Genomic DNA, 13,580 nt, shown 5'->3' on the forward strand with positions numbered 1-13,580 from the left:
CTTGTAGAAAACGGGGCAGGGCTACTGAGATTAATCTCAAAAATTTAAATTTGTATAATTAAAAATTAAAGATTTAAAAAAAAAAAAAAAAAAAAAAAAAAAAAAAAAAAAAAAAAAAAAAAAAAAGAAAACGGGGCAGGGGTGGTTGGGGCGAAGTGTCAGCTCAGGAGGTATCCATTGTCTCGCCTTCTGCAGAGGGAAAGCCAAAGGTCAGAGGTCCAGGGTGCTGCCAATGTAGCCCTCTCCCGCAGTGGCAGTCCGAGTGGCACTCACTGAGCTCATTGAAGAGGAAGGCGTCCTGGTATTCCTTCATGTACTGTGTGGAGCGGGATTCATCCAGGAATAGGGAGTATACTCGCTTGATGTCATCAACCTGCACCTCTGTGCCCTGGGGACAGGCAGGACTCAGCTTTTGCCAGCATGGAGCCCCTACTGTGGTTCTCAGCCCCCACTAACTCCACGCAACACGCCCATGGGCTACCCTAGGCCCACCTCCCCCGCAAGTCCTCCCGGCTAACCTTTCGTTTCCGGCACACCAGGCTGGCTGCTGTGATGAGCTGGATGGCATAGCGCAGGGAGGTCTCCAGCCCAATGCGGGTCAGCACTGTGTAGGCATCTTCACTCATCTCCACGTCTTCCTCCTCACAGCTGTGGGCAGGTAGACAGACGTGGCCCATCACCCCACCCATCCCTACAGCACACACTGGGTCTCAGAGCCACAGCCCATGAGGCTCCTGACCCCCACCCCCTCCGCCAGCTCTCCCCACGGCTAGGATGCCACACTGGTCTTTTCGGATGCAGAGGCCGGGTGAATGCCGCACCGGATGCGCAGGATCTGCTTGGTGTCCTTCTCGCTGTAGGGGGATGTGGACACGATGAGAAGGCGGTCCAGCAGGTCAATGGGGATGCCATGGGGACTTTGGTAGCTGGTGCCTCGGATCCTGGGGGGTCAGGGAAGACTGTTAATGGATGTTTCCGGAAACCACACTGGCCATCATAGCCCACTTGGGAGGGCAGCCTTCCCCAGCTGTGCAAGTGGCTGTCCTGTCCCCTGATGTCCCAGCAAGCCCAGACAGTCCTTGATGTCAATGGGACCCGTATCAGTTTGTTCGGGTCACAGGCAGGTGAGCCACACATCTGACAATGCTGTTCCCCAGTGGGAAGGCGCAGGACAGCGGCCAGAATCCAACTCACCAGGCACACACTTTCAGGGGCTGGGGAAAAACTCACACATACTGACTGGGGATTGCAGGTGAGCACCGGCAGGCAAAGGGGTCCTCAGAACTGGCGCCCCCCCACCCCCCCTACTCTGGTCTAAGGCGGCCTTTCCTCCCACCCTGCCACCTTCAAATCCATGGCTTTGGGCAAGCTGCTCAGCTTTGCTGGCCTACTCTGTGAAAGGAGGGTAATGCAGTGGGGTGAAGGTGGGTAAACAGCCAGGTCCCAGCTTGTCAGGGCTGACTGTCTGGCCTCTGCCTTCCTCACAACTACATGTAGCTACAGTTCCAGGGGATCTGACGCCCTCTTGCGGCATCTGTGGGTACCACAAGCATTTGTGCATATACACAGACATGCACATAGAAGTAAATCAGAAAAGAGGGACTGGAGAGATGGTGAGGAACACGTAGTTCTTGCAGAGGACCCAGCTTTGTTCCCAGTACCAATTTGGGTAGCTCACTACTAGCTGCAGAGACCTGCCACACTCTTTTGGACTCTGTCCACACCTACATGCACACTTGCACATACCCCTCTATACATATACACATAACTTTTTGTTTGTTTGTTTTTTCGAGACAGGGTTTCTCTGTGTAGCCTTTGCTGTCCAGGTTGGCTTCGAACTCATGGAGATCCACCTGCCTCTGCCTTCCTAGTGCTGGGATCACAAACGTGTGTCATTGCACCCAGCATATACACATAACTTAAAACAACAACAACAACAACAAAAAAAAACGATGCCATGACTGAAAACATGAACCACCATCAGAGGGAGCCTGGCTCCCCACACACGGGTCCTTTGCAAGAGCAGTATGTACTCTTAACCTGGGAACCATCTCTGTTTTCTTTTGAGAAGGGTTCATGTAGCTCAGACTAGCCTAGAACTCAAAAGCCTCTAGCCTCAGGCCACATAGGGTGCCACCATGTCCAGGACTTCACAGCATCTTTCAGTCAAAATTTCAGGGTTGTGATGACCCAATGGCTGGCTCTGAGTAGCCTATCTAATGACACCCCTGTGCTCAGCTCAGGGGAAATTTCCTGGGGTACCTTCGGGTGCCTTGGCCAACAGTTCTGAACTGCAAGTTGAATAGCTTTTATATCTGCCCAGGATTGTGGGGACCACATTGAAGGCATGCTCAGTACAGGGGGTGCTAGGTTAGCCATGACTGCACTCAGCAGACAGTCCATTTATCCCGAGGACACCACTGCTCCCCGAGGCCCAGAGGATGCTCTCCCCAGAGACCTTTAAGCTGCTCACCGAGTGATGCCTCGGTTGGTGGCCATGATGAGGACAGGCGCCATGTCACTCTCCAGGGCCCGGTTGAGGAAAGAGAAACTCTCAATGTCCAGCATGTGGACCTCATCGATGAACAGCACCTGGAAGCCATGGGGCACAGATCGAGCTCCCCTCCCCTCCGCTCCCCAGGTCTGCACCCCCCCACCACCTCAGCTCCAGCCACTCACCCCGGGGATGATCTCCGCTTTGCCCTCCTCCCTCCACTCAGCCACCTTGGCATTGATCTGTTCTCGGACTTCCGACTTGATCTCCCCTGTGTCTCCTGCCAAAGACAGGGGTGGGCATCGGTGGAGCTGGAGACTTGGGGGTCCAGGGGCAGGGGTGGGCAAAGACAGAGACAGATGCCGGGGAGAAGGGCTATGGTGCTACTGCAGCAGGGCCAGGACCCTCAAATGCCCCAGAAAGGACAGACGGCAGAGACACAAGGTAGGACAGAAGGGGACAGTAGGGAGACGGCAGGGGACAGCGGGGCTGGGGAGGGGCAGCTGACCTGAGAAGAGGGCCAGGAAGCCCTGAGTGCGGGAGTTGATGACATCGATCTCATGGAGGGACACCGTGTGTACCACCTCCTTGCGTTTCTGCAGCTCGCCATCAGGGCACTGTACAAACTTGGTCTACAGGACCAAGGGCAGGGGTGAGGGCTGTGAGGGCACAGGCACCAGGGAGCCCACACCAGGAGGTAACGCAGCATCCAAGACCCCATGAGGTAACAGAAGAGATAGAAACATCCCAGTGCCAGGGGAGGGGTCAGCTGAGCACCTGGGAGCCCATGGCATCATAGTCTCGGGCGCGTGTGAAGGAGCGGCCCAGCTTGGAAATCTTGCCGGTGGCCTTGTCGATGGTGATTACGTCCCTGAAGGAGCAACAGCGAAGAGTGAGAGGACCCTACTCCCTTCACTGCCCCAGCCACCCTCACTGTCCCAGTGGCTCACCCGGCCTGGACCTTGTCCTTGGTCAGAGACTCAATCATCTTGGTACCCAGATCGTAGATGGTCTCCATCTCCGTGGTCTTGAGGGTCAGTTTGCCCACCTTGGATCCCTGAGGGCGATACACCAGGAAATGCTCAGAGGATGTCACCCATGGAGGGGATGGCCTTGGGAGCTAGTTACATTTTAAAAAATGATGTATTTATTTATTACATATACAGTGCTCTGCCTGCATGTACACCAGCAGGCCAGAAGAGGGCATCAGATCACATCATAGATGGTTATGAGCCACCATGTGGTTGCTGGGAATTGAACTCATATCCTCTGGAAGAGCAGTCGCTGAGCCATCTCTCCAGCCCGGGTGCCAGGATTTAAGTTGTACCCTCCCAGTGTGTGCTGCTGTGTCACTTTGAGCCCACAAAAGAGTGAAGGGAGGCGTCAGATTTAATGTGGCTCTTTCATGCCCAAATGAAAGGCATTTTGGGTTTGGATTTTTTCTGTAGTTTTGGGGCTGGAACCCTGGGCCCAGCACTGTACTACCAAGTCATGCCCCTAGATTCTCACAACAGTTCTAGGTAGGCCGGCCCCCTACCACTGACTTGCAGCCTTACACAGTTTCATTATATTATCCAGGGTGGACATGAGTCCCTGGGCTCCAGAGATCTCCTGCCTCAGCCTCTGACCACAGTAGGAAAAAAGCCTTTTTGATGATAACAAAATCAAGCAGTAAATAAAGACAATTTAAACTGGGCCATCAAAGCGGCAGGGTGGGCGGGACACCTGAAACCAACACTAAGGACCTAGGAACCTGCAAGGAAGAAGTGATTCCCACAATTTGTCCTCTGACCTCTACACACACTAAATAAAAGCAAAACGAAACGAAACACAAACCCTTTTATAAAAGGTTAGTTAAAGCTGGACATGGTGGTGCACGCCTTTAATCCCAGCACTGCACTCGGGAGGCAGAGGCAGGTGGATCGCTGTGAGTTCGAGGCCAGCCTGGTCTACAAAGTGAGTCCAGGACAGCCAAGGCTACACAGAGAAACCCCGTCTCAAAAACCAAAAGCTAAAAACAAACAAAGTTCAGGCAGAGGACTGGAAAGATGGCTCAGCAGGTAAGAGCATAGGGACCTGAATTTGGATGCTAGCACAGGCATGGCAGCGTGCCTGTCTCAAAGAAACAAAAGCTCTGTGCAAACCAGGACACCCACCATCATCTAGTCTGCATGTGTCAGCAAGTTCACATACAACACGCATATACATGTATGCTCCAGGGCTGGGTGCAGGGGCTCACTCCTTTAATCCTAGCACTCAGGAGGCAGAGGCAGGTTGATTTCTGTGAGTTCAAAGACAGTTTGCTCTGTATAAGATCCCTGCACGCACGCACGCAGGCTCACACGCGCACACACAGCAAAGGAAAGAAGAGCGTCCCTCTGCTGAGGCACTTCTTTCCCCACGCATTTCAGTAACAGCTGACACATCACAGGAAGAACCAGCAAAACAGTGGGGTTTGTTTGTTGGTTAGGTTTTCAAGACAGGGTCTCTGTGTAGCTCTGGCTGTCCTGGATTCGCTTTGTAGACCAGGCTGGCCTCGAACTCACAGAGAACCACCTGCCTCTGCCTCCCGAGTGCTGGGATTACAGGTGTGTGCCACCATGCTACCTCCTGCTAGTTGACTTTAAAGGCATGAAACTGGGCAACAGGTTAACACACATGGGCCCTTAGGTTTGGCCCAGCTGCAGGTGGGCTGCCCATGAGCATGGGGGGCGCAGGTGTTGGGACTGAGACTCGTCAGAGACTCACCGTGCCGGTGGCTGGCCGGTCAATCTGGATCTCCACCACCTCACCTTCAATGATCTCTGTCTCCTCCCTGGAGGGACAGACAGACGGCAGAGCCTGGGTCAGACTGGCCCGACACCCCGGATCTCTGGGCAAGCAGAGTGGATATCACCACAGGTCACTCACTTGATACGGACACCAATGGAGCGGCGGAAGGCTTGCGTCAGGGCCTCGGTCTTGCTCATCTCCAGAGAAAAGATCTCACTGCCTGCGATGGCTGTGAATGGTGTGTCGGGGCCCAGTGCCTGGGCCATGCCTGTGGGGACAGTGTCCGGCAGCTGTGGCTGCTGGCCCCAGGTCGCTGACACAGCATTTATCTGATACCGTCAGAACCGTGCGTACCTCCACCCCTTGCCCGCCCTACTCATAAAGTCTCCAGTCACTGTCGCCGTCCATCTTAGCACATGCCACCGTGGAGGCACGGTGACACGGAGCCCTCCCTAGGGAGTGCTGCTTCCCAACTGACTCCTGCTGGAAGCCTGGCTCTCCCTGCCTGGCCCCGCAGTCTTAGCAGAGGTGGGGTGAGAAGACAGAAGGTCAGGAGAGCCTCAGAGGCAGAGATGCTCGAGGAGGGTTTTGAGGGATGAGCAGGAGTTCGACAAGGACGAGGGGCAGCTGTGATGTTATGTCACTAGTGGACTGTAGCAGAAAAGGGTGTGCGCATCCTCTTCCTTAGTCCCAGAACCCCCATTTTACTAAGACAGCAATGATTACAGACCAATGCTGAACATGGTGGTGCACGCCTTTGAGCCCAGCGCTTAAGGAGGCGGAGCCAGCCAACAGGACACAGAGGCGGTTATTTTAAAAGCCCCAAAAGAGCCTCTACAGCCCAGGGTGCCTCCACAGCACCCTGCGCCAGACCTGGCAATGCAGCAGCACCCGGGCTTCCCCCCAGGGCAGCTGAGGGATGAACACAGTGCTGCCTGCCTTTCCTTTCTTCCTGCCTGGAGTACAGGAGTGCTTCTTGCAATACAAAGTGACCCTAACATAGAGGCTAGAAGAAGATAGGGGACCCACCCCCAGCCGCTCAGTGGCCCCAGACAGCCTCTTCCTGGTGCTTCTATGTGACTGAGTTCCTCAGGAGGGGAGTCCCGGGCACAGAGCGGAGCATCGGCCCCTTCCTTACCCATGGCAATGGCTGTCTTCCCAGTGCCTGGCTGGCCGGCAATGAGCACGGCCCGCCCTGCAATCTTCCCTTCTCGGATCATCTCCAGCACCACGCCAGCTGCTCGCCGCGCAGCTAGCTGTCCCACCATGCCCTGGGAAGCCTGGAGGGGTGGGAGGGGAGAGTATGTGGAACTGCTTGCCTCCAGAGCTGCCTCCATATTCCCACCACACCCTGCGTCACTCTGTGGACCAGGCTGGCCTTGAACTCTCAGAGACCGGCGTGCCTCTGTTTCCTAGCACTAAAGTGGCCGGAAGTGCTTCAGTACAGAATCAAGAGGCCTGAAGCCAGGGACAGCCCTGCCCAAGCCTGGAAGACAGCAGCCCACACACCCAGACCCTTGGCTCTACCTGTCTCGGCTCCAAGGCATCATCCAGGCCTAGACCCCGAATGTGGGAGTGAGCGCCTGTGTGGGAGGAAGGGAAGAAAACTTAAGTGGTTGGCTCCAGGCAACACTGGGTGGCCTCTGAGTCAAGGGCCTCCCTCAGAGCGCAGATTGCCATCTTGGTCAAACGAGGCCAGGAAGATGTCAGCATTCGAGAGATGGATGAGGCTACCACGGCCCCAGGTACTAGGCCCAAGAACTAACAGTGAGGGTCACGGAAGGCGATGTAGGAGGATCCTGGTACTTGGCACTCAGGTGCTGTTTTTCCACATCACCCTGACAAGCCAGAGCTTGTTGCTATCATTTCTGGGCTCATCCACAGGGACACGGGGAGAGAGTGCAGACAGCTTAGGGCCCGAGCCCAGATGCCACCCAGGAGCAGGTGGGGACAGGGGCCCTGTGCAGCAGCCACTGGCTCTGTAACAAAGCTCAAAGGAACATGGGCCCCAGACCCACCACACCCTGCCCCCAAGCCACCACACTCTTGCAGTGAGCTGTGTCACTTCTGGAAGAGATGAGATTTGGCAAGCACCATGGCTGCATGAGAGCCCAGGTTCCAACCCAAGCACCGGGAGTGGGAAAAAGTAGAATTTATCAGCTAGGCATGGTGGTACACGCCTGTGATCAAAGCACTTTGGGAGGTATTGGCAGAGGCAGGAATTAAAAGTCATCCTCAGCTCCACAGTGAGCTCAGGACCAGCCTGGCTTATATGAGACTGCCCCAAGAAGGAAAACAAAAGCAGAGTGTGGTGGCCTACGCCTTTAATCAAAGCATTTGGGAGGCAGAGGTAGGTGGATCGCTGTGAGTTCGAGGACAGCCAGGACTACATAGAGACTAAGTAGAAAAAGATCAGAGCCCAGCAGGCGCCTGCATGCAGAACCCACAGCCCTCTACTGTGTCTTTCTTATAGGAGCTGAGTGCAGCCTCTTGCACAGAGGGCCTCCTTGGAGCTACCTGGCCAGCCGCAACACCTCAATGGGGACAGCGTGACAGACTCTACACCTGCTGGGGGTCACAGGACATTTCCAGGGTGAGAGCTCATGAATTTGATGGCCACCTGCCGAGTGTTCTGCAGGCCTGGGGCCTGAGACACACCATGACTGAGCAGGCTTTGTGCACCCTCAGGGAGCATATGAACACACACACACACACAAACACACACACACACACACACACACACACACACGACACATGGTTAAGCTACTCCTTAAACTTCCAGAAACGCCATGGAAGCACCAGGCCTACAGCAGCACAGCCTGGAACCAGGGCAGCACCACACCCTTGTCTGTCTGTCTGTCAGTCAGTAGTAGTGGTCTCCCCCGAACCCTGCCCACTCACCAATTCGCTCAATCCTTGTCACATCCCGAATCTCAGGGACTTTGGTGGTGGCCGCCTGCAGATGAGGAGGATGAATGTGTCAAAAGATTTTCACTTGTCCCCTTTTCATCTCCTCCCTCAAGGTCCTGCTGCCACCCCTACCCCACCCCCAGAGGCAGGCAACAGCAGTCACCTCCATACGCTGGGAGGTCACTAATGGCAGGGCCAGCAGCCCCACTACAGAAGGCCCAGGACAGACATGATCAGGTATACAGATGAGGGGACCCGCCCGTCCCCATGACTGTGGGCTCTGTGACGATGGCAAGGAGACTCTCAGGCCAGTGCTCTGGTCACCAGTGTGTACGCACACGTCCCTCGAAGAGTGCAGTCCACACCCCCTGGCGCCCCTTGGACTCCGTGTTTGCAGTTCAACAGGCTACAGCGCTGAGCTCACTCAGCAAACATCTACCAGGGGCCTCCTGTGCATCTATGCTCCTGAAGTAGCCAGCCAGCACCGTCCTCTCTCACAGAGGAGAGACGGGAGTCAACACGTCCAAGAACATCTGGGCTCCTGAGATCCCCACAAAGCCAGCACACCACTGTTTAGAACAGCCGAAAGGCGCCGGGCCCATGTGCTCACTGACTGATGAGTGAATGAACGTGATATGGTCTAGTCATATTATTCAGCCATGAGAGGAGGGAAGCTCTGATTCTTGACACACCCAAAAGAACACTGAAATATACAGACACTCCATGTTGGGACTGGAAAGCCAGCACTCACTGGTGCATGCCTGCACCTCCCTGGTGCCTCCCAGCACTCGGGAGGCAGAGGCAGGTGGATCTGAGTTTGAGGCCAGCCTGGTCTACAAAGGGAGTCCGGGACAGCCAAGGCTAACACAGAGAAACTCTGCCTTGAAAACAAAACAAAGCCAACCCCCTGCGTGTTGAGCGATTCTTCTATCAAGTCGCCAGTGACAAGTCAGAAGCAGGACGGAGGTTAGCGGGTGGCTCGGGGACACTGGAAGGCGCCTGAGAAACAGCGAGGCTACAACCACTGGGGAGGCTGAGTGAGAGAAATGGCTGCAAGTCTGGAGCTAGCCAGGCTACAGTGAAATAAGAGACAGAGAAATCCAAACTGTCGACCCTTGCACATCTTGTAATGTTTCTTATGAGCTGAGAGACCACAGCACTAACTAAGCAGGCCTCAGCCCCGCTCAGCACATCTCCTCCCGGAACAAGGACGTCCAGAACACTCCACGGCTGTGAGGCTCCCAGGTAACCTTCTTTGCAGGGAACTGGATGGACCACTACACACACGGGGCCGTGAGATGATAAGCAAAGACGCGCTCCAGGAACCCCAACTCTCCTCAGAGAACCCTATAAGACTCTACGCCCACAGACGAACAAAAGCCCTGTTAGAATTCAAGACCCAGAAAAGTCTATGTCCATCCGTGGGATGATAAGCAAAGACGCGCTCCAGGAACCCCAACTCTCCTCAGAGAACCCTATAAGACTCTACGCCCACAGCCGAACAAAAGCCCTGTTAGAATTCAAGACCCAGCAAAGTCTATGTCCATCCATGGTAGAGCTCCTGCCTGCTGTGTGTGAGGGGTCGTGTCCGATGCTATGACATTTCATCTTCATTTGTCAACTTGATGGGAGTTTACAATCACCATGGAAACAAAGCTCTGGGCATGTCTGAGAGGGCGTTAGTTAGATGGGAGGACCCACCCTAACGGATCACCACCATTCAGCACTCTGCTTCCTGAGTGAGGACTCAATGACCAGCTGCCTCAGGCTCCTAGTGTCATAAGGGACTGTGTCCCTTCCAACTGTGAGCCATGAAAGAAAGCCTATGTACTGCTCAGATTTGTGTCAATTTTACACAAGCTAGGGTGACTAGGGAAGAGAAAATCTTTATTTTTATTTTTTTATTGAGACAGGGTTTCTCTGTGTAATCCTGGCTCTTCCAGATCTTGCTCTGTAGACCAGGCTGGCCTCGAAGTTACAGATCCACCTGCCTCTGCCCAGCAGAAGAGAGGATCATAACTGAGAAACTGCCTCCACAAGTTTGCCTGTAGGCAAATCTGCAGTGTATTTCTTTGACTGGTGCGAAAGGGCTATATAAGAGAGCACACCGAGCAGGCCAGAAGAAGCAAGAAACGAGTAAGCTGCGCTCTTCAGGCCTCTGCCTCAATTCCTAGAGAATGTACCACAAACTGTTAAAGTGAAACAAAACACCTTTAAACCTAGCACTTAGGAGGCAGAGGCAGGCAGATCCCTGTGAGTTCCAGGACAGCCTGGTCTACAAAGCGAGTTCCAGAACAACTATGGCTCCACAGGGAAACCCTTGTCTCCAAAAAACCAAACCAAACCAAAAAAAAAAAAAAAAAAAACAAAAAAACAAAAAAAAAAACAAAACAACCAAAAAACCAAAACCAAAAACCCCAAACTCAACCAACCAAAAAATCAACAAGCAACAACCAAAACCAAAACATTGCATCCCCGAGTGGCTCTTGGCCAAGGTGGTTTACCACAGCAGTAGAACCTGACTGAGACACCCTCCTACATGGCTTTTGCCAGGAGTTTGTCACAGCATTGAGAAGTAAACAAGGAAGCAGACACAGCCTGAGCAACGCTTGCGCTGGGGACACCACAACAGTTAGTTACAGCCCTGTAAGTAGCAGCTCCAACCCCTGCTGCCTTCAGACCCGAAAAACCTTGGTGGAGAGATACCAGGCCCACACTGTGGCACCAAGGAGATTAAATGCTACTATGTCCATGTCAGCAACACCCTTGGGACTTAGATCCAGTTGTGCTGGCTCCCTAGTACCCACATGGGGTTCAAGAACTGTCTCTATGCCCTAAAGGAGGGGCTAGTCCACTATACTAAAGAATTCTATACACGCGGCTGGAAAGATGGCCCAGCTGTGAAGAGCACTGATGCTCTTTCAGAAGACCAGGGTTCAATTCCCAGCAACCCACATGGCAGCTCACAACTGTCTGCCACTCCAGTTCTCCAGGGAATCTGACACCCGCCCACGGACACACGTGGGTAAAATAGCAATGCATATAAAATAAAAATAAAGTATTAAAAAAAAAAAAAGAGCTAGGCGTGGTGGTGCACGCTTGTAATCCCAGCACTCGGGAGGCAGAGGCAGGTGGATCTCTGTGAATTCGAGGCCAGCCTGGTCTACAAAGCAAGTCTAGGACAGCCAAGGCTACATAGAGAAACCCTGTCTTGAAATGCCAAAAAAGAAAAGAAGCTGGGCTGTGGTGGTGCACAGGCAGGCAGACTTTTGAGTTCAAGGCCAGCCTGGACTACAAAGCAAGTTCCAGGACAGCCAGATCTGTTATATAGAGAAACCCTGTCTTGGGGGGGGGGAGGAGGAGTACAACCCTCAAAATGTGGAGGCTGTGGATCTGTCACCAGGCTGATGAGGGAGCCACAGTCCGCAGTGTTTTGTCCACGTGGCTCCTGGCATTCCTAGGGCCCCTTCACACCGGAGGCCATGTTTTGAAGTCCTCTTGAGGTCACTGGCCAGATAATGGAGCCCAGGTGAGGGAAAGTAAGACTGCAGGGGTCAAGGGTCAGCGAGACAATGAGGCCTCCAATGACCAGCGTGCTGGGTGGGGACTCTGGGAGGACCAGCAGGTAGTGGTGCCTGCCTCCGAGCCCGACCACCTGACCTCAACCATGGGTGGAATCGGGGCCACCACAAGGCCACAGTAGTTTTGTTGTTGTTTGTTTTGTTTTGAGACAGGGTTTCTCTGTGTAGCCTTGACTGTCCTGGACTTGCTTAGTAGACCACGCTGGCCTTGAACGCACAGCGATCCACCTGCCTCTGCCTCCCAAGTGCTGGGATCGCAGGCGTGCGCCATCACACCGGGCTCAACAGTATTTAATTGGGAGGTCTGGGGAGCGGAAGCCAGGCCAAGGATGTGTGGTCTCACTCATTTTAACAAACAATTGTGTGTTCACACAGACATGTGCTCTCTGAGGTTCTGGACAACAGAAATAGTCTCTGGATAAGATCCCAGGCACAGTCTATGTGACCTGTGCTCTCAAGCACACAACACGGGTTCCCATTTGCTTCTCTTGCCCAGGGCTCTAGTCTCACGGTCCTCAGAGGACTCTGGGACAAAAGACTCTGGAAGAAGATGGAATTTCTGTAAGACGATGCAGGGACGTGCTGAGATGCTGCTACCCCAGGCTCTTGTCTATTCATCCATTTGAGACACCTGAGTATCCAAGTGGCTCTTCCATCATACTTAGGATTTTTTTTGTTGTTGGTTTTCCCTGGCTGTCCTGATTACTCGCTCTCTAGACCAGGCTGGCCTCGAACTCGCAGTGATCCGCCTGCCTCTGCCTCCCGAGCGCTGGGACTGAAGGCATGCGTTGCCATGCCCGGCCGACTTAGGATTCTCAATCCATAATTGCCTTCTCCGTCAGATTTTAAAGCCGCACGAAGCTTTCTCTTTCCTCAGAGGTCAAGACGCCATTCCCCTCCCTCAGACCCAGAGATTCAGGCTCCGGCCCTCCTCCCACAAACACAGCGGTACACACACCAGTCCTCCTCCCTCAGACCTTGGTATCGTCTCCTCCAACACTTCCCTTAGACCCAGACGTCCTCCCAAGCCCTCCTCCTGGAGAACCAGGCGACTTCCTCAGCCCTCTTCCTTCAGATTCGTGCATCCTCTTCGGCTCTCCCCGCTTAGACACACGCGTCCTCCCCAGTAGCTCTTGCTCAGATCCAGGTGTCCTCCTCAGCATCCTCCCTCAGACTCCGAGATCCTCCCCAGCCCTCCTCCCTCGAAGCCAGGCATCTTCCCTGTCACTCTTTCCTTCAGACCCAAGAGTCCTCCTCAACCTCTTCTTTCAGACTTCGTGAGGAGGGTCATTCTCAGTCCCCCACATGCGCACCCAACACTTACCACGGTTGCCATGATGCACACCAACCGCCAATGCCTCAGAGGAAACGGAAGTCGGCTAGGAGCGCGGACTTTGTCCTATCTAGGCTCCCCGGTCGTCCAGTCATCTCTATGGTTCATAAAATATGTAAAACCCTCCTGGGGGCGTGCACTAGACCGCGCCCACCCCTAAAGGCTAACTTGGAAAGGCGGGTGTCAGAATCCGGGGCGGGTTCCTGACGTCTCCTGCCCCTCCTCCTTTTACCCCCAGCCTCCCGTCCCCCCCAAAACCCCTCCCCCGGCAACCGCTAAGTCCGATTGCAAAATTCAGAACACTTTTTGTAGCAACCACACGTCCTCCACGCTCGCTTTCCTCCCTATCCACCCTTCCTCACCAAATTGGGGCCTGCAAGCTGAGATTGACAGCTCTATTCTCCAATTACTTCCACGCTGCGTGGCAACAAGCCCCGCCCCCTGCACCTCCCCGGGAGGCTCAGGCCAAAGAAACTGGAACGCATCCTCC

General features: G+C 54.1%; 1 protein-coding gene across 1 annotated transcript; it reads right to left on the reverse strand.

The window, feature by feature from the left end:
* Positions 1-125: 125 nt before the first annotated feature.
* Positions 126-13,246, reverse strand: Ruvbl2 (RuvB like AAA ATPase 2). Its single transcript, XM_051148523.1, has 15 exons — positions 13,082-13,246; positions 8,168-8,222; positions 6,794-6,849; positions 6,405-6,546; positions 5,405-5,534; positions 5,243-5,309; positions 3,445-3,551; positions 3,272-3,365; positions 3,003-3,126; positions 2,680-2,774; positions 2,474-2,592; positions 822-941; positions 519-648; positions 274-388; positions 126-189 (listed from the first exon to the last, which is right to left on the reverse strand). Exons 1-15 carry the CDS (start codon positions 13,091-13,093, stop codon positions 164-166), a joined length of 1,392 nt encoding a protein of 463 aa, XP_051004480.1. The 5' UTR covers positions 13,094-13,246; the 3' UTR covers positions 126-163.
* Positions 13,247-13,580: the final 334 nt, after the last annotated feature.

The sequence above is a fragment of the Acomys russatus genome, chromosome 7, assembly GCF_903995435.1.
Source record: "Acomys russatus chromosome 7, mAcoRus1.1, whole genome shotgun sequence".
NCBI lineage: Eukaryota > Metazoa > Chordata > Mammalia > Rodentia > Muridae > Acomys > Acomys russatus.